At 37.5% G+C, this 21,459-nt stretch overlaps 1 protein-coding gene and 1 long non-coding RNA gene across 12 annotated transcripts in view; one reads left to right on the top strand and one right to left on the bottom strand.

The window, feature by feature from the left end:
• LOC124266561 (syntaxin-binding protein 5-like) overlaps positions 1-21,459 on the top strand; it is a 149,234-nt gene that overhangs the window by 112,243 nt on the left and 15,532 nt on the right. For 3 of the 11 annotated variants that reach the window (XM_046701370.1, XM_046701368.1, XM_046701372.1), the window contains exons 16-22: positions 668-811; positions 2,038-2,186; positions 3,981-4,069; positions 8,188-8,300; positions 9,408-10,464; positions 14,319-14,345; positions 19,003-19,131. In XM_046701370.1, the coding sequence (XP_046557326.1) occupies positions 668-811; positions 2,038-2,186; positions 3,981-4,069; positions 8,188-8,300; positions 9,408-10,464; positions 14,319-14,345; positions 19,003-19,131 (1,708 nt within the window). Of the gene's footprint in view, positions 1-667; positions 812-2,037; positions 2,187-3,980; positions 4,070-8,187; positions 8,301-9,407; positions 10,465-11,394; positions 11,543-14,318; positions 14,346-19,002; positions 19,132-21,459 lie in introns of all 11 variants that reach the window. The other 8 variants (XM_046701373.1, XM_046701371.1, XM_046701378.1 and 5 more) reach the window with 7 other exon arrangements.
• On the bottom strand, positions 6,573-19,895 carry LOC124266565. The gene is made up of 3 exons (XR_006895798.1): positions 19,814-19,895; positions 12,172-12,175; positions 6,573-6,584 (listed from the first exon to the last, which is right to left on the bottom strand). It is a non-coding gene; the product is annotated as an uncharacterized LOC124266565 (long non-coding RNA).

The raw sequence follows: 21,459 nt of genomic DNA, 5'->3' as shown, positions 1-21,459 counted from the left end.
CATAGGGTGTGATTTCCAATGTGGGTGCTATGTGTGAGCCCATTTCTGATGTGCCATGCCATTGGCAAGCCCGAAACCTGTGAATGTGGGTTTGATTCCTTTATCATGTTTCATGGTTTGTCGAGGGGTGGTGGGGTAGCCTAGTGGTTAAAGCGTTCACTGAAGACCGGGTTCGTCATGCTGAAGACCGGGTTCGATTCCTCACATGGGTACAATGTTCTGACGTTAAACCCATTTCTGGTGTGACGCCCATTTCTGGTGTTCCCCACCGTGATATTGCTGGAATATTGCTAAAAGAGGCGAAAAACTAAACTCACTCACTCACTCATGGTTTGTCAGCACCAACCAGGGTTTTGTGGGTTTTATATTGTTGGCTCCTCAAGCTGAAGACCAGGGTTCTATTCTCCATGTGGGTGTACTTCGTGAAGCCCATTTCTGGTGTCCCACCCAACTGGCTTGCCAGAAACCCTCAGAATGTGGGTTTGATTCCCTGGCTATGTTTTATGGTTTGTCTGCTCCAACCTGGGTTTCATTTAGTGGTAGACATGTCAGACCCCCATCACTTCTAGTCTCCCTCCACACAAGCTGACATGCAGTAGTATGATAGATATCATGTTCAAAGATGTGTAAAGTCCAATTCACTCACTCACGGCTTATTGTTTTTCAGTTTTTAGAGACGTCTATTGTATATGAAATCTATGATGACCTTGATTCTCCTGAGTATGACTACCCCAAGCCGAGTTTGGGCCTGGTGACACAGACCAGTGGTAGCATGGGCTCCTACTCCAGTAATACCTCCGACAGTGCCAAGGTGGGTGCTTGGGATGACCAGGGATTCTGTGGAAGTTCATATCTGCTGACTTTTCAACCATTATGATTTTGTCAGCACTGATATAAAAACAATATGAAATGTTAAATATTTGAAACTGTTTACATACATTTAAGTGAAATTTGTTATCATTGTTTTCATTGTTCTTGACCTCGTAGTCATTGTCACATATATGAACTACAAAATAATCTGAAAGATTTTCTAGCCCCAAAGAGATGTCATGTAGACATCATAGAAAAAATGGTCCTGATATAAGACCTTACTGCAACGGTAGATGAGAGAGAAGGTCGCGAATAGCTGCAAAATTGTTGATGCAACATTAAGCAATACTCACTCACACACTACATAAGAGACACTGAGTCGGGTTAGTGGTTAGTGCCAAATTGTATCCCTACCTGCACATGGTATAGCTTAATTCTCACTGATGGTTAACCCGTGAAGGTCCGGGTTAGAATATTGATCTTCAGTAACCCATGCTTGTCAGAAGAAGCGACTAAAGGGATCGGGTGGTCAGGCTCGCTGACTTGGTTGATACATCATAACATGTCATCGGTTCCCAATTGGGCAGATCGATGCTCATGCTGTTGATCACTGGATTGTCTGGTACAAACTCGATTATTTGTCCAACCGCCGTCATATAGCTGGAATATTGCTGAGTGCGGCATAAATGTAAACTCACTCACTGATGGTTATATTTTTTAAGGAAATCATTAAATGTTGTTTCACTTTTACATGCATCCATGATTACTTGTAATCCTATACAACACTGCATAGATGAAAATGTACTTAGGAGTGAGATATTGCGTACATTTCAATTTCTTTGTAATACTTTGCCCATGGACTAGTAATACGACAATTGCGAACTAGTAATATCTCATTTATGGACAAATTTTACCTCTGTGAAGGACTAGTACTGTGCTAGCCGTAGGCTAGTAATACTACAATCATTGACTAGTTGAACCTCACAGACTAGTAATACTTTAAAGTAATGCATGAAACGTGGACTAGTAAAAACAGATAAAATTCAAGACATTTCACAAGAATTTAGAGACTTCCTCCGTGTATTGCATGAAGTCCTATGTTCCAGACTAGTAATACCTCAAAGTAATGCCTGAAACATGGACTAGTTATAGCAGATAAACTTCCAGACATGCTGCTAGATGCAGAGACTTCCTCCGTGTATTGCATGAAGTCCTATGTTCCAGCAGTCCGACCACACGACATCTGTGAAGGTGAAGACCGGCAGTAGGAAATGGAGCGCAGGCTACCAGCCTGACCTGGTCTGTGTGCTGACGTGGGTGGATGGCGAACCTCCGGGCAACATCACCAGCATCCTCGTCAACTCCACATACGGCTTGTAAGTTCCCAGTACTCACAACCAGGCCAACTCCCTGGGGCTCTGTTCAGTGACTGTCAGGACCTAATTGTGTATTGCCTGGAGACAGTTGGTCCACACTTGGGCAATCGCACGTTACCCTCCAGCACTGTGCTAACACCTCAAGATGGGCATGGGCTGCAAAAAACATGCCTCCTTTTGTTCCCTGAAGGCATGTTCCAGATGCTGAGTGTACCGGCCCCGAGGACACATGCACAGATAGCAAAATGCCTAACATCACCCTCCCCGATCTTGCATATGCCACTTGTATACACAGACAAATTTAACTGTTAATTTAATTTTTAAATTTATTGATAACTGAAATTGATACTTATTATCATATTATTTTTTTATTATTATTATTGGATATTTTTTATAGCGCACATATCCAAGCACTAGTGCATGCTCAAGGCGCTGGTATTTTTTTCCCTCGACCATTGGATGTCAATCTCAACGACACATCTTGCTATCAATCTCAGCTCCCAGGGGATCATACAACTCTTGCTGCCACAAGGTGCACCGAGTTATTGCAGCTTTCCTATCCTTACGAGGTACCCATTCACAGCTGGGTGGACTGGGACACATAGTCACAGTACTTTGTCCAAGTTTACTGCACGTTGCTGTACCAGCAACTAGGTGTTTGCACATATTCATGTGGCCACCATCAGGTCATATACCAACGGATTCCAGGGTTCTTTTAAGTGTACAGGGTTGTGTACTGTACACTAGGGGTTGTGACACAACTGAAAGAATCTGACAAAAGAACATACTGTAATACTATAAATTGTATAAAAAGGGGAAAATAGAATCCATGACTATGCAACATAATTTTGAGATTGCTGTTATCAGAACCATAACATATGTCTAGGGACTTACAATGTAGAAAATAGGATCGACACGCACAATTAGTGTCAGACAATGTCAAACACTTAAGTTCCCAATATATCGCAATACGTGTATCGCAATACGGGTACCTGAATCGCAATATATTGCAATGCAAGTTCTTTGCCGATACACAGCCCTAGTTACTAGTTACCTTTTGTGTTGAGTATACATAAGATGTTATAGATAAGATACATATTATGCTGGTGAACCCGTTGAGAAAATCACAATGGAATAACTCCACTTTGAATATCTCAGTTCAAATTCTTATTTGATGCATAGTTGATTTCTTTACATGGAACTCAATTTTTCTAAGTATAGGTCCGTCTCCTATTCTCGCGGGTTTCCTATTCTCGCGGTAAATACGTTTTCTGCCGAAATCGCCGATGCGTGACACTTAGCGGTTGTTTACATCACCGACTGGTAACTAGGAAGTGGACCAAGTCGGTGAATAATCAAAATCTTGCTGTGTCACGAATATTGGGGAGTTTATACCAACTTGGACATATCATTACTTTTTCCCGCCCTTTCCGGCAGGATGACTCTTACATACACTCAATAACGTTAATTCCTCGTAATACAGCGAGAATAGGAGAAGCCTCATTTCGTCAATGGCGGATGGCATTGTTTATCACGGGCTCACGAGTGGTAATTCACCTGATGGATCTGGCAGCTGATAGATGTAGATGATAGAGGAGAGGACCCTTCATTTAAAAACAACAAGCATTCATACGATAAGAATTGTTTATGTTATTTTTTCAGCCGATATCCGTAAGTACCGCGAGAATAGGAAACGCCTTCCTACTGTTGACAAGAAGGAATTCTATACTTGACTAGTCCAGGATGTAGAAAGAATAGAAAGGCCAATTCACTCACTCATGCTTTTTTCTTCAGGATGGCCTTTGGGAATGAGTCTGGTCTGGCCATCATCGACTTTATGCAGAGAACCTGTCTCCTGAACCTGGGCACCCCTGATCTCTATGGTGAGTCCTCCACGGAGGAAGGTCAAGGTCATTGTCTGGGACCTGTTTTTGGGTAGTTGTTGGGAGTAGTGGCAAAATAATGTACTGACAGTATTTATCATTACCAAATTATTCTGCATGAGATATTGCATGGTATGATGACAAGTCTTTACCTTGATATTGATCTGACATTGATCTTAAGAGTGACCTTGATATCTAACCCATTGATCTGATGTTTGACCTTGATCTGAAGTCTTGACCTTGATCTGGCATCTGACCTTTGTCTCAAGTCTGACCTGTATATTCAGTCTGATCTTGTTATCCGATTTAACCTTGATAGCAAATACGTCCTTGACCATGAAACAAAAGTCTGGCATTTTGAAACATTCAAAATCCCCATTATAAAAAGTTTTAAGTCAAGTAAGTCGTCGAAAGCCAGATATTCTTGGAAACATAAACAAAAGAAGCCTAAATGCAAAAATAGGAATGATATTTTTGGTGCTACTTATTTTATATATCTATGATATTAAGAATGTACAATAGTGTTATTGATTTTCATAGTTTATGTCATTTACAGAAAAAGGAATGTTATATCATGGAACTATACAACACAATTCTGTTGTGATGAAATCCAAGCAATGAATGCTCCATTGTTATGGAAATGTCAGTGTCACTGTGTATAATTTATGGATATTCTATAACAATATTGTACTATCAAGGTTAAGATTTGTCATCGTATTCATATTTTCAAATGTTAATCACATCCTTTCATCTTACAGTTTAGGCCAGACCAATTTTATTTCTTGTTTTACGGATTTTTGTCCTCAGAAAACCTAAAGGCAGGAGGGAAAAAATAAAAAAAATAAAATCACCAGTCAAAGTAATATTCCTTCTAAATACTCAAAGTATTTTACTTTTGACACTTCATGAAGTGTACATAGGCGGATCCAGAGGGGGGGTGCAGGGGTGCGCACCCCCCCTTTTGTCCTGAAAGTTTATTAAATGACCATTGAAACTCGGGTGAAAATGAAGTGTGCACCCTCCCTTTTCTCAATAGTGTGCACCCCCCTTTCTCAAAAAGCTGTATCCGCCCCTGGTGTATATGGGGCAAAAACATCTAAAAACATTTTTCTTGTAAGTTTACATTTTTGGCCAATGAAAACATCAGGATTTTATTTTTTGAGCGGGGAAAATTAATTTTTGTTTTTTCTTATTCTTGAAAAAATATGACAGGCGGATCCGTAAAACAAGAAATAAAATTGGTCTGGCCTTATGATATTTCTGAATATCAGTTTTACTGTCAACTAACGCACCATCAAAGCTAACATGTCTCTACATTCTCTTTTGTATTGTTTCTGTTGTAAAGATGATCGAAGCTCATGCCCTGTGATCCTATCTAAAACCCCTAGAGAGACCTACTCACTTAACCCTTCCTACTTGTAGATGTCTTGGTAGGCCGCTGACCCATTGTGGGGTTTGTGGACAACAGGTGCATTCTTATGCCATGTTGTGGGTTCGAATCTGGTTTGTCTGTACCAGCCCTCTTTTTCAATTTGACACAGATAAGTTTTGGTTTTCCTGACAGACGTTATTCTGCTGCGATACGACTGAAATACTGTTCAAGGCAGCTGTAATCCTAGTTCATTCAGTCTCGTGTTCAACATTGTGTTTAGTGAACATCTGACTTGAACTTAAGGGGCGGTGGGGTAGCCTAGTGGTTAAAGCGTTTGCTCGTCACGCCGAAGACCAGGGTTCGATTCCCCACATTGGTACAATGTGTGACGCCCATTTCTGGTGTCCCCCTGCCATGATATTGCTAAAAGGGGCGTAGAACTACACTCACTCTCTCACTGACTTGAACATACATGGTCAAATTGAACATGCTTTTACTAAAACAAATGTGTGCTAAATCATTTAGTGTTTGGTAGCCAAGAATCATTGGGCTCTGTTTGTGATAAACTTAACATGTAACCAATGTACTGACCGACGAGGACTGTCGACTGGAACCATTGACTCAGCCATTAGAATTATTGGGAGGAATATATTTGGGTTGGGCTACACTTTTTGTTGACTGGAACCATTGAGTCGGCCATTGGAATTATTGGGAGGAATAAATTTTGGTTGGACTGGGATCTACACTTTTTGTAGACTGGAACCATTGACTCGGCCATTACAATTATTGGGAGGAATATATTTGGGTTGGACTGGGATCTACACTTTTTGTAGACTAAAACCATACTCGCTCACTTCGTCTACCCATGCGTCTGAGACCTTCTTTACATTGGGCTTTCCACCCCACATGGGTACAATGTGTGAAACCCATTTCTGGTGTCCCCTGCCGTGATATTGCTGGAATATTGCTAAAAGCGGCGTAAAACCAAACCCACTCACTCACTTAAATGATTGTTATAGCATCAGTGAAATTAGATGGCAATTCTGTATATAGCTGTAATGTTGAAGATTCGGTTGATGCTGAATCGTTTCCATGTTTCCTCCCCAGGTCGTATGCCTAGAACTAATCGCTTGCTTGACCCTTCTGTATGTATGTCCAGTCTGGTGTCCATCTGTCTATCCAACTGTCTGTCAGTACCTCCCTTCCGCCTCTACCCCTCTCACAAGCCAGTTCCCTACTTTCACACACTCCAAGGTTAGGGATATTTCATCACCTCATCTTGACAGCTCTTTATCATAATCAGTATCAATATTGGCATTTTTTTCGGCAGATGCCCTGTTATCTCGAAGTTGGTTTTGGGTGACCCATGTTCTGATGTTATTTTTGTGGGCAATATCTTAATATTTCTGAAGAAAAGACTCACAACAGCTTCACAAAGCAATCACTGTACGAAGATTGTCTTAACCCCTATACTTAGTGGCCTAGTGGTTAAAGCGTTTGCTCGTCACACCAAAGACCCGGGTTCGATTCCCCACGTGGGTATAATGTGTGAAGCCCATTTCTGATATCCCCTGCCATGCCCAATGTTCTAATAACTTTTTGTGTGCAATATTTGAATATTTCTGAAGAAAGAATACAGTTTGTGGGTTTTTGGTAGGGCAACCCAAAGCAGATTCATCTTTTGTGTTTCATAAACTGATCACTGTACTAGGACTGTTTTAACTCCTATACTTTAACATACAGCAGTCACAGCATTGGGATCTCGTTGTGAAACTGGCCTTTGGCTTGGAATTGTGAATTTGTTAGCTGCAATGTCTAATCTTGCTGGGTGTGTGTTGGTGCGGGAATGGTCAAGTGGTCAAGTGGTTAAAGCATTTGCTCGTCATGCTGAAGCCCCGGGTTCGATTCCCTTCATGGGCACAATGTGTGTAGCCCATTTCTGGTGTCCCCCACCGTGATATTGCTGGAATATTGCTAAACGCGGCGTAAAACAATACTCACTCCATCCAAGGATGATGAGATTGATGATTGTGGTTTCAAACACGGTTATTTTATTTATAGGCTGCTGTGATTTGGCTCTGATATTGCTGACTTGGTGTAAAGAATTCCATCGTTCATTGTCATGCTAAAGATCTCTCCAAACTTCGAGATAATGGGAGCACACTGTCTTTATATTCTCAGCATGTGTTTTTTTATATTTTTGTCTTTGTTTACTTTCATAAATTGTTATTGATTAGAGATATTTTCATGTAGATGTACTGTTACACTTTGAAAACGCATACTAGATTTTTGTTTTGATATTTGCAAAGTGGCCTTAAAAAACAAATTAAGTTGTTCTTGGAATGTAAGCATTGGTCATGGAATCAAATCATGAGATAATCAAACCAACAATATCATTGTACAGGTTCAAATCTCCTTTGTAGTAGTTGGAGATGAACTTTAGCCCAAAACATCCTGATTTTGATTTAAATTTAATCATGCATTTTCATTGTGTGCATTGCAAGAGACCAAACAATATGACTCAATATTATTTGATAATGACAATTGTAATTTATCATTGACTGCAGAGATGCATATGTGAAGATAAACTCTACGTGTGGTGTATTTCAGATTTTATTAGACATTATTAGTGAGATATTACCAAATGCCATGATAGTGTTTAACATTATAGTTGACAGAAGTAGCTAGTCGTAATGAACTCGGGACTGACAACATAGAGCTGACGATGATGGGATGTTTTCTCCAGGTTCTATGGACCCCTACCAGAGGGCGCCACGATCTCCACGAGGAAAGAAACCACAGAATGCTGAAGGTGTTGGTCAGAATTCCGAGGAATCAAAATCACCAACTACAGATCAGGTGTGTCATCCAAAAGTACCAACCTGGAAAAATATTCAAATTTAAATTTTGAATTTTTTACGTCAATATTAACACTTTTTTGATTAACATTACCAAAGCAGCTTGCTTAGATACTGCAGAACTAACAGGCTTTGGTAGCACATATAGAACAATTGGCTTGATCCTTTAAAATATAAGAAGCATTACAGTAAAAATAATGTTATTTTAAGAATATGATTCTGAATTACATCTCCAGAACATTAAGTCTCCATCAAGATGATGCATTTTGAATTTTGTCTGAAATTATTATTTTTGGTTAATGATACCTGACTTTTGATATATGTATTTATCATGATAATTCCATGTGTTGAAATATTGTATATTTAATGAAATAATTTAGTGATGTTGCTATTAATGACAGTATTTGAATTCTTAGTTTGCCAGACTTTGGTTATTTTCTATGCTGAGTTTCTATTGTTGGATCTATTGGTAGTCATTTCATGCTTTTGCACTCACTGACTATGTTGTGATTCTTAGTGTAAAGCTGATTTAATTTGTTAGTTTTAGTTATCATCTTTCTATGCCATGACAGGCAGCTGGTAGCTTATTTCTATTTTGGAGGCAGAGCCAACTGCTTCTTCAGCCTTGTGCTGTTTGAACTGTTTCATATGAAAACTTTGAAATTATTATCTCAAATATCATTTCTGGGAGCTTAAATTTGACTCTTTAGATATTTTGAAAACTCAATAAACACTTTGTTAAAATTTCAGCTGAATATATATCCCAAAACAAATTTTGGGTTCAAATTAGCATGTTTGGGAAAAAAAATGATGATGTTGAAAATGGGAAATGAAGATAATTTTGATTTTAGAGAATGTTTTGATTCCTACATAATATGTTATAGTTATATGTTGTTCCTAGACGTTTGTGTTTTAACACTTTTGATTTAACAGTTGGAATACTTGATGGTGAATTCTCTTCAGTGTTACACTTTGTGACGTAAACAGTTGTTACCAGCACATAGGTGGAATCGGCAGAGCTTTGGTTATTGTTTCTTTTTGCATGAACATCGTTTTCCTTGGTCTTTTGTTTAATTTTATTGTGTTTTCGTTGTGATGTTAATTTCAGTCCTCGCCTCCCTCGATGTTTGTAACCTCCCCAGTACCAGCACCGAGATCAAAGAAAAAAGATGATTCTAAGGGTGGGGCCAACGCCCCTCCCCCACGACCCCCTCCACCCAAACATCGAGCAACTTCAGGCGACCTTAAGGTCATCACGGAGTGTTCAATCGACTCAAATGTGTTTTCGTTACAAAATGAGCCATTTTCTCCGTATGAAATTGTTGTTGGTCCAGGCGACCCACTGTTTAACAGTTGTTCGAATTCCGATAAAGCAGGGGCAACTCTTGCCCCATTCAGACCAAAGGCACACAGTCAGTCTGGCAGGAGGGAGCTGAGGCAGGAAACAGCTCAAAATGCTGTCAGTGACACCTCGGCTTCTGAAGGTATGGATGATGGCGACATCACACCACCGATTCATGACCCTGATTCCAGTGACCTTGACCCACCACTGCAAAGTCAAAAACCATCGATCAAGAAGTGTATGTCAGACACAACGAAAATCCGAGATGATCAAGTATTACTGAAAACCCGCAAACTGGTTCGAAGGTCGTCCTCTGACCCTGACCTTAGTGCTTTGCCTAGCAACCAAGGACATAAGAAGTCATTCATCAAAAGGATTCGGAATTCCTACAAAGGAAGGGGGACGAAGGAAAAGGATTCAAGTAGCAGTCATAACAAATCTGACAGTGACAGTCCTCGAGAAAACGTTTGCCAGGAGGTCACTTCAGGCCACGAGAACCAGGTCACAATGTGTGTGGTAGGAGATGAGACTTCGAGTTTGGGTGTGGAACAGTTGTCACTAGCAGAGGGGAAGGAATGTGATTCTGTGGATGCCAGTGGGAAGGGTTTCTTGCGGAAAATGAGTACAAAAATTCGTTCAATTGGTGCCAAACCTCGCGGCAGTGAAGCTGATTGTGATGACGATGGTTTTCATGTGGAACGGGATAGGACGAGAGGATGGAGGGACCAGGCGAGAGCTGATGTCATAGACTTGCGGGAAAACGGGAAAAAGCCCCTTTCCCGACGAATAAGCTTAGTAGACCTTTTCCAAGGCAAAAAATTAGGTAACTCTGTGACTGGTTTTTTTTTTAGCCATTTTTGTCATGTTTTTCGCCTTTTGTTCTTTTTGAGAATTTTTATTCACTAGAAGTTTTCTGGAGGAGATTGATAACTGCACTGTTTTGATCTGATGATTTTGTCGTCTCATCACATTGTCTGCTAACCTTGACGTGATTTCTCCCTCTCCTGCCTTTTCAGGGTATGACCACTATTGTTAGCTTCGTAACTGCACTGAAGCGCTCATGGCCAGTGATAAGTGGCTTCCACTCTTTCTTGCTTTGGCTTCTTACAACACTGCACCAGTTTTACGGTGGTCAAGGATGTGCTTGAAATCTGTGAAGACTGTTTAGGTCTATGGCAACTTTCGGACACCATTACAAGAACTTTATCGCCAGGAACCTGGTTTGTGTAAATAAGGAGGCTAATGTAATTTTATTCTTAAGTTTTGATTATAACAAATAAATGAGCATTAGAATAATTGTCTGAAGAAATTCAAAACCAAAATTTGACTATTTTTTTAAATAAACTTCACTTTTGGTTCAGAAGCCCAACCTGATATTGTGCTTTAAGAAACTAATAAACAATTATATATAAACTAAAAATTTGGAAATTGTTGGACAAGATTACTTGCACTGACAGAATATGTTACATTTCAAGCAAATCATTGACCACATAGATTTAACAATGTTCTTTTTTGGCCTTATTTTTTTCGTTTTGCGATAGCATGTGTTTGTTGTGATTGCATGAAGGTTTTCTTCAATTTTCTTTTAAATGGTTTGTCATATTTGGCAAAAACAACCACATTCTGGTTTTGCCATGTTGATGAACTAAGTTGTTTTGTTTCTAGTTTTTACAGTCTTCTAGGTTCTTTTTATTCCAAATGGGAGCAAAAGCCACCAAGAATAACTAGTGTCTGGTTTTTAATTAATTTGTAGATTAATGGTGTTTGTATGAGTCCTACAAGCTTAAAGCAAAAGAAACAACATCCTGAGTTGAAACGGACCAAGTCACAAGGTACCACTAGGGCCAAAATACAGAAGGCTCAGAGCTTCGCGTCTATGGAGGAACACGCAAATGGAGGAGGTGCTAAATGATAACTGACTCTTTCAGTCTCTGCAAAAGTTCCCAAGATGAATGTCTTAACTTTGCTAGACATTTTTCTACTTCTTCTTTTGAACATTTATTTTTTATAGACTAGTGGGAAAAAAAAGTTTTTTTTTCTCATCAAAATCTTGACGTAGAAGTTAAAACAACATAAATTCATATTTTTTGTGTTCTGCTCTATATGTGCATGGCATTAATTTGGGGATTTTGAGAGTTTCATGACTGAATTTTATCGAATGTCTCGAACTTTTGGATATGAATTACATATTCTGAATACTGTGAATATTCTGTTCCATGGAAGGGTTTGGTTGCCGCACTCAGCAATATTCCAGCTATATGGCGGCGGTCTGTAAATAATCGAGTCTGGGCCAGACAACCTAGTGATCAACATCATGAGCATCGATCCACGCAGTTGGGATACAATGTCCATGGAAGGGAACTATTATTGAACATAAGATGAAAGTTTGAGTGATACCATTTGGAATACACTCTTTTCTTTGCATCATGAATTGTTTTGTTAATTTTCTGAATTTTTTTTCATGATTCTTTAATATTATTATGAAAAAAATTGTGTTGTAGTTGTTTGGCATTTTCCATTTATTTAACACAACACTTTTTTTTTCACTCTAAGAATGCTATGTAACAGTGAGTTTTATCTGCATTTTGAAGGCTTGTTGATCTTTGTTACCAAGGCATTTTTGATTGAATATTTGCACTTTCAATAACCACTTCAATATATGTTTCGAAATATGCACATTTTAGTCTTGATATTTCCGGTTGTGTTTTCTTCATCTTGGGACTTTGCTAACACTGAAGATAAGTTTGAACATGCTGTTGTCCGGTTGGTGTTTGAGCACAAGAACTTCAATTATCAAATACATGGAGTCTTCCCTCAGAGTTTACCCTACTGTGTTGCTAAATGACCTGGCCACTAAAACCTGGTTTATTCCACTAAATCAGTAGACTGATTATATGTTTAGATTAGAACTGTTTAGTTTGCATGCATGTCTGTGAAGGGTGAATGTTTAACCTGTGTAGAACCGATCACCTGTTGACTGATCTCACGAATAATTTGTTTTTGAAGACATATGTACCATTTTCGAACCTCAACACCTAGAAAAGCTCATTTTTCATTTTGATATAAGTGGTTGAAATTAAACTTAACCTAATGAAGAATTTAATGGGAAATTCAATGTTTTTGTGTTACACCATTTTTTGCATGTATGTGATGAAACAAATTGCTGTTACAGCCATGGGCCAAGTTTGACACATGATATTATATTTTGACAGATTTTTCAAATTTTGAAAATTTGATGATACCAGTAAAAGGTCCAAGTTATTGTCTAAAATATAGAACTGAAAAAATGAGTCTTTTTTTCATATGAAAAGTTTGGAAAGGATAATAAATCGAATTAATCAACTTCGTTTAGTCATCCCTGAACAAGGTTCATACAGACATGAAAAGGCCTTGAATTTTCTGGATGAAAAGACAAATACTTTTTAATTCAATAATTTAATGACATGACCACTGAAGACTAAATTTGTTTCATGTTCTGGTTGTGAAAATAATTGTTAGAAAATTTATGATGCTTATGGCAGTGTAGGAAAGATAGCCCGTCCCAACGTCCGAGACGGGTGAATTTTGTGGAGGACGGGTTAAAAAAATATCTAGTCCGTCCTCATGTCGGGTCAATTTTAGCAAACCAATGACATATATATAATGATTATAACCTTTTTGAATATTTACTGCCGAAGGTGTTTTATTTATATTTGGAGGACAGGCTAGATTTTGGCAGGACTGGTAAAAAATTTGACCTGCCAGTCCTGTGGACAGGCTAGATTTTCTACATCTTTCCTACACTGCTTATGGTATGTTTTAGTTTTTTTGACAGTGATAGGACTAACATGTCGTTTGCAGGTTTAAAAATAGTTACCGGTACTGACAAAATCCTTGAAAAAACCTTAACTATTAGTATTCCTACCTGTATGAACCTTGTTGAAAATTTATAAGAATTTAGGATATTCAATACCATTGGTTTTTACTCAGAAAGTTAGAGGCAGGTCAGGTATGGGCTAGACGTGTCCGAGCTAACATTTAGTGGGTGACGACTTCATCTGTGTCTCAGATAGTTTGATATCTCATATACAGGTGACACAATTGTACATGGTGCTTGAGTAGACTAGAATTAGTTTGGTGTGGACTGCCTCTTTTCAAGCAATGGAAATTTATAAAATCAAATTTTAAATTAAAAAAAATAAAATAAATATACAAGTAATGTATAAAGAGATGTTTGAAAATAAAACAAGAAATTTGTATTTTTGATTTTTTCGTTGCTTGAAATGGTAGTTAACATTCTTTGAATTTGTTCCTGAATGTTTGTAACATGTCTGTTGTTTGAGAATAATTGTGAGAAACAAACTTTAACAAATATTGCAAATATTTTCAGCATTTTACCATTTCTTAATTGCCAGTCAAATTTATGTGTGTGATCGTTATCAAGATGTGATGTTTATCGTTAAAGCATGCCAAGTAGATCATAATTAGAAATGGAAGAATTTAAATGTTAAATGTTAATTTATCATTAACATTGCCACAGACTAAGTAGTCAATATTCTGCAGATCACATTGATTTGGTTTCAGATATTAATCCACCTCCAGTGTTTATTTCTATATTCATAGATGCTTTATAGATTACTCACTGAGATACACAGTTTTCATGACTTTTGTTTGATAATAACTCCATTGGTTTTGCAGTGACATATCTATCAGTGGATTTATCAAGTTAGCATTCCTCATACTTTGATTGAACATGGATAATGATATTTACATACTCATTGCACATTTATCATTAATCATGAAATCCAAAGCTCTCGGGTAACATTTTCTTAAAATGTTGTGCCATTCCTGTACTGAGCATGAAATATAAAAAGAATAATTTTTAAAAAATGGAAAAGAATGCATTTTTGGTCCACTCAGTGAACTTTTCACATGTTTGGAAACAGACTTGCTATAAGTGGTATATTTGATCACTTCAGTATTTTGGATTATTGATAAACTGGCGATCAGTATGTGAACTCGCTCCATGCTCGTTCGTGTTTTGGTTTCAATATGTAGTCTCCTCCTCACCTGCGTGTGGCTCGAAGCCCCAAATTGTCACTAACACATTCAGTCTGTGTTTGCTCTCTTCACATCTCCGGGCATTGCCTCGTCATCACCACCATCTGTTCACAAGCACGACTTTCATCTCCCTCTCACGTGTCTGACATTTGTTGAGATATTTGGAAGGTTGATTTTAATGAAAACAAATGGAGATATTCAACTTAAGTTTTACCCTGCAGTATGATGGCCTGTAAGAAAATGCAGTTTGAAAGCCTGTGTGTGCATTCCCTAATTTGATATTGCTGAAAGATTACTACAAGCTGCACTTATTCACTGATTGCTGTTTGGGAACACAAGAGTTATAAACTTTAATGAAAATGACACAACATTGTGTGAAATTATGTTTGCAGTCACTGATAAAATAAATGAAATGTGAACACTTTTGGTAAACAGAAAATTAATGATAAAACATGGAGACATTATTGAGAAATTATGATGGCAGTGACATTGAACAATGACAAACCGTAATGATAAACAAAAAGAAAGGATGACAAACAAAGGAATCAATTTCAAACAATAAGAAAGAACAGAAGCAATGTCAAACAATTGTAAATTAGGAGAAACAATAATTAACAAAAAGAAAAAACAGAAACAATGACGAACAATATGAAAGAATGACAAACAGTGAGAAACAATGATGCTGTAAAGAAAGGACTACATACAATGACAAACAATAGGAAAGGATGACAAACAGTAAAAAAGAACAGAAACAATGACAACAATAAGAAAGGGTGACAAAGTAAGAGAAACAATGTTATAAGGAAAGGACTACATACAATGACAAACAATAGGAAAGGATGACAAAGAGAAACAGTGATATAAAGAAAGGACTACATACAATGACAAACAATAGGAAAGGATGACAAACAGTAAGAAAGAACAGAAACAATGACAACAATAAGAAAGGATGACAAAGTAAGAGAAACAATGTTATAAAGAAGGACTACATACAATGACAAAAAATAGGAAAGGATGACAAACAGTAAGAAAGAACAGAAACAATGACAACAATAAGAAAGGGTGACAAAGTAAGAGAAACGATGTTATAAAGAAAGGACTGCATACAATGACAAACAATAGGAAAGGATGACAAACAGTAAGAAAGAACAGGAACAATGACAACAATAAGAAACGATGACAAAGTAAGAGAAACAATGTTATAAAGAAAGGACTACATACAATGACAAACAATAGGAAAGGATGACTAACAGTAAGAAAGAACAGGAACAATGACAACAATAAGAAAGGGTGACAAAGTAAGAGAAACAATGTTATAAAGAAAGGACTACATACAATGACAAACAATAGGAAAAGATGACAAAGAGAAACAATGTTATGAAGAAAGGACTACATACAATGACAAACAATAGGAAAGGATAACAAACAGTAAGAAAGAACAGAAACAATGACAACAATAAGAAAGGATGACACAGTAAGAGAAACAATGTTATAAAGAAAGGACTACATACAATGACAATAAGAAAGAGTGACAAAGTAAGAGAAACGTTATAAAGAAAGGACTACATACAATGAAAAACAATAGGAAAGGATGACACAGTAAGAGAAACAATGTTATAAAGAAAGGACTACATACAATGAAAAACAATAGGAAAGGATGACACAGTAAGAAAGAATAGAAACAATGACAATAAGAAAGGATGACACAGTAAGAGAAACGTTATAAAGAAAGGACTACATACAATGAAAAACAATAGGAAAGGATGACACAGTAAGAGAAACAATGTTATAAAGAAAGGACTACATACAATGAAAAACAATAGGAAAGGATGACACAGTAAGAAAGAATAGAAACAATGACAATACGAAAGGATGACACAGTAAGAGAAACAATGTTATAAAGAAAGGACTACATACAGTGACAAACAATAGGAAAGGATGAGAAGCAGTGGCATTGTTAAGAATGGTGACAAAAGAAAAGGATTAAAAACAGTGGTTGCAAACAATAAGAAAATTGAAGACCAGGAATGAAAATTAAGAAAAAAGATGACAGTGACAGTAAAGGATGATGAACAGTGACAAAGAACAGTGACAACGAACAGTGACAACGAACAGTGACAAACAAGAACGACAAACAAAATGAAAGGATGAGGAATAGTGATGAGAAACAATAGGGAAAAGAGTTGCACCAATACGGTAATTGGTTGAATGCAATGTTTTTGGGTGTGGTTTTTCTTTAATGAAATAAAGACAAGTAAAACCACTCATGTTTTCGATATTAGGGGTGAAATATATGAATGCTTAAATTGAATCACCCTAGCAAGGTACATGTAATCTCATATTGGTAAGATTAAAATTAATCCCCCCATTGCTTCAATCATGGATCATTGATGTAGCCTATAGAGTTATTCAGGGTAGAATTCTTGTTTTCATTGCATGCACTTTATGTTGTGTGTCTAGGTATGGTACAGATTAGAAATATCAACAACAAAAAAACACTAAAAACTTGCCTACCTGCACTGGTACAATTTGATCTTCTCCTGAAACTGTTCTCTGCTGCATTTGTGCAAAGTAAAATTGGTAACTCTGCACCATGGTAGTTTCGAGGACCTGTTAGGGTGCTGTTTAATTTTACATGTAATATAGCAATACATTCAAGCCCATTTATGGGGAAAACCCTAACAGATCCTCTTGATATTGTTGACAAGAAAGTGGAATGAACTTGATGGACCACCAGAAGTTGTAAAACTTATATCACCTCCTCCAAGCATGTTGATAGCAATCATTACCTGTTGTTTACCTGGATGCATCTGTTGATTACAGGTGTGCTGCAATGGCACTTGTTGTTTCATAGAGGTGATGTGACATTATATATGGTTGTTAGGCTGCAGTTTCATAATAACTTTCCTATTTCAGGAAAGAGTTTTCAGGGGTATAATAACATTCATAAAATTAGCAGCATTAATGATTTCTGGCATACAAAAGGAGTATTAAGGTATTCGTTGGTGGGATGACTCGACAGTTGATATGTCATTGTTAAAGTTGAAGAACGTCTTGAAGTAAAATACAGTTCATTAGAAGTTCTCTCATCACTAGTTCAAACTTTTGTTGAATATTTCAGCAATTTCCAAATTGTAATATTCTTGGTTATTTTCTAAAACCTATCTATAAGTTTACAAATTTTTGTTATATCTGGAAACGTTACACATTTTTAGGATTTTGTGCAATTGTAGCATTTAAAATCATCCCTACAATATGTTTCATTTTTAAAAAATTAGTTCAGTGTCGGAAACAGTTTTCCTATTTCACATGGGGAGTAAACAGGCAACTATGAGAAACCTTTGATGTTGAAAACAATAGTATGTATGAATCAAACAGGATTAAGAATCCAAAACCATAAACCAGGTCAAAGGGGGATAACTCTCATTTACTGGAAACCCACTAATAAATGGCATTTGACTGATTCTTTCATTATCGCTGGTTCAAACCATGCATAATCGTCACTAAAAATATAAATTATGAAACTGCAGCAATTAAATGATGATATTTCTAAGACAACTGATAAGCCACCATATTCTGATCAACACAGGTCCTATCCTGCTTATCAGTTTTTAGAATTATTTACAAAATGACAGTGTCGGTTTGGATGCTGTTTTCTGTTTAGTATGTGACTGAAATCGACAGCAATTCATTTCAAAAATTTATTCCATTTTTGTTTTAACATTTATTTTTGGCCTATAAATTCTTTTAAGCTTTCATAAGTCATCTTACTATGAAAGCTTGATCTAAAACATCACTTTAAAATAGTTTAAATCAAAATATATTCTTATTTCATTTACAATGCGAATTTGATTGAATACTTGTTTTAAGGATATTTTAAACATTTGGCCTTTTGGGGAATATAAATTTACTGCTGGGGGGTGGAAACATTTTATGTGGCTGATTGGTGTGTGACATAAAAACCAAGGGGTTTCAAAATATTTGTCTTATGTCCACATTTGTTGTGATGTGTTGATTTTATTCTCTGTTTTATCTTTGCACTTCAATATCAGTCTCTTGAAATAAGCATTAAATGCTTTCTTGCCTCATAATCTGGCATTTCATTCATTTACATATCTAAAAAATGTATCCGTTCCTATTGTCTTTTGACAGAAATTTTAAGCTTGTAATGTTCCATTTTAAACAAATCACAAATACGGCTAGTTATTATATGAAAATATATTAACATGGATTTGCTAACTTTGAAACCCCTTGTAGCTGTAATAAGCATTCCTAGAACGAAATTCTCTCTATGCATCAAAATATTAATTATGTTCAACAGATAAATCGGACGGTGTTTCGTTTTCACGATCTCGGAGTTCCAGCATGTCTAGCCTGGAGAATGTGTCGAAGGAAGCCATCCAGTCCTTGATGTTTGCTGACTCTTATACCCGGAAAACAGGTAGAGAAGGTCGCTATCATTTTTACTAATCCCATGTGTTCTATGACTGGTACCTCTGTGTCACTGCATGAGTGGCTGTTCGTGTGCGGCACTGCTTCAGGTATTGTACATCATACTTGGGTGACTCTGTTCATCTGTGGCTGATTTGCACTTTGGAATTCATTATTTTAATTATTTAAATCTTTGTTTTTGTTGAAAGGTCCGGCTGTTAAGAACTTCGGGATTTTTTTGTCTAACAGTTTGCAAGTTAATTTGATATCTTTTAGCAATAACCTTAAACAAAACAAAACTGACAACATTACCAATCTTGCTCGTTTTATCTCTTATGCATACAAAATGAGAGTAAAGTTAGAAAAATTGAAAACAGGTATTAAAATCCAGTCCGGCTGTATATAATTATATATACTGAGGGAAACTTCATGGCAGTGTCCTTTATTTATTCTCAGATTTCCTCCCCCAGCGCTGTTTAAAGCTGGTGATGAAAACTGCATAATATTAAAGGAACGCTTGAATTTTCCTGTGATTCTTTATTTGTTTCTCTCAGTGTATGTATTCAGTTTAAGTTTTCTTATTGTCCAAAAAAACAAAGGGATTATGCACAAGAGCATCACTTCATTTTACCTTGTCCCTTTATGCCTGTACTTTACTTGAAATACAAAGAGGGGCGGTGAGGTAGATTAGTGGTTAACACGTTGACTGCCACCCAGTATACTCATAGTATCAATGTCTGGCGGAATTTGCCACTACGAGTTATCTTGTAGCTGCATCAATGATATTTTGCAGGGCTCGATTTAGTGCTTTGTTACTTGCACTGATGCAACCCAATATTACAAAGTGCAACCTAGTTATTAGTCTAACTTGCACCAGGTGCAAATAAATTTTTGAGTGGGTAAACTTCTGAATAAAACATCTAAATAATTCAATCGCATATTTCTGATATTACATATTGCAATAAAACAGTGTAACTGGAATTTGACTGGTGCAACTAGGTTTTTATCTTAGGTTGCACCTGGTGCAAGTTGGTTAACATCTCTTAAATCGAGCCCTGTTTTGAAACAGGTTTCACATGTTGGCAAAACAGGCACAAGAAGCAATCGTCTCCTGGTGGTAACAAAGAACGCTAGGAGACATTTGTTTCTTGTGCCTATTTTTGCCATTATGCCACTATGAGATAACTCGTAGTGGCATATTCGGCCAGAAGTGATACTACGAGTATACTCGTGATAGGCAATCAACGTGTTAAAGTTTTTGCTTGTCATGCTGAAGACCGGGTTCAATTCCCCACATGAGTACAATCGGATCCAGTGAAGACCTGGGTTTCATTTCCCACATGGGTACAATGTGCGAAGCCCATTTCTGGTGTCCTCAACCATGATTTATCTGGAATACTGCTAAAAGCAGCGTAAAACTTAACTCGCTCACACTAAAATTCAAAGATTGTTACAATATAAGCTCATATATGCTTACCAAAAACAAACCAACTGATTGACTTGCACTTGTGCGTAATCCCTTTGTCATTTGGACGTTAAGAAAACTGTAACTGACCCAAAAAATTGGGAGAGGTTTCGTAGATTGGATTTCTCTGAATGTTATGGCTGGCATTGTCATTTTATATGGAATCCAGTGTAAAATAGGTTTCCAGGTCCCCAGGTCCCCAAGGTCCTCTTATATGGAATCCAGTGTAAAACAGGTTTCCATGTCCCCAGGTCCCCAAGGTTGGTCCTCTTATATGGAATCCAGTGTGTAATACAGGTTTCCAGGTCCCCAGGTCCCTGGCAAGGTTGGTCCTCTTATATGGAATCCAGTGTAAAACAGGTTTCCAGGTCCCCAGGTCCCAAGGTCCCCAAGGTTGGTCCTCTTATATGGAATCCAGTGTAATATGGTCCTCTTATAAGGAATCCAGTGTAAAACAGGTTTCCATGCCCCAGGTCCCCAAGGTTGGTCCTCTTATATGGAATCCAGTGTAATATGGTCCTCTTGGTCCTCTTATATGGAATCCAGTGTAAAACAGGTTTCCATGTCCCCAGGTCCCCAAGGTTGGTCCTCTTATATGGAATCCAGTGTAATATGGTCCTCTTATATGGAATCCAGTGTAAAACAGGTTTCCATGTCCCCAGGTCCCCAGTTTGGTCCTCTTATATGGAATCCAGTGTAATATGGTCCTCTTATATGGAATCCAGTGTAAAACAGGTTTCCATGCCCCCAGGTCCCCAGTTTGGTCCTCTTATATGGAATCCAGTGTGAAATAGATCTCCATGCCCCCAGGCCATCAAGTTTGGCCACATATATGGAATCCAGCTGAGAATGTGTCCCTGGTACTCACAGGTATAGACGCCT

Source organism: Haliotis rubra, unplaced genomic scaffold (genome assembly GCF_003918875.1).
Source record: "Haliotis rubra isolate DU_JTF1 unplaced genomic scaffold, ASM391887v1 Scf1265, whole genome shotgun sequence".
Lineage (NCBI taxonomy): Eukaryota > Metazoa > Mollusca > Gastropoda > Lepetellida > Haliotidae > Haliotis > Haliotis rubra.
The sequence above is the reverse complement of the archived record's forward strand: the minus strand, read 5'-3'. Positions and strand labels throughout refer to the sequence as shown.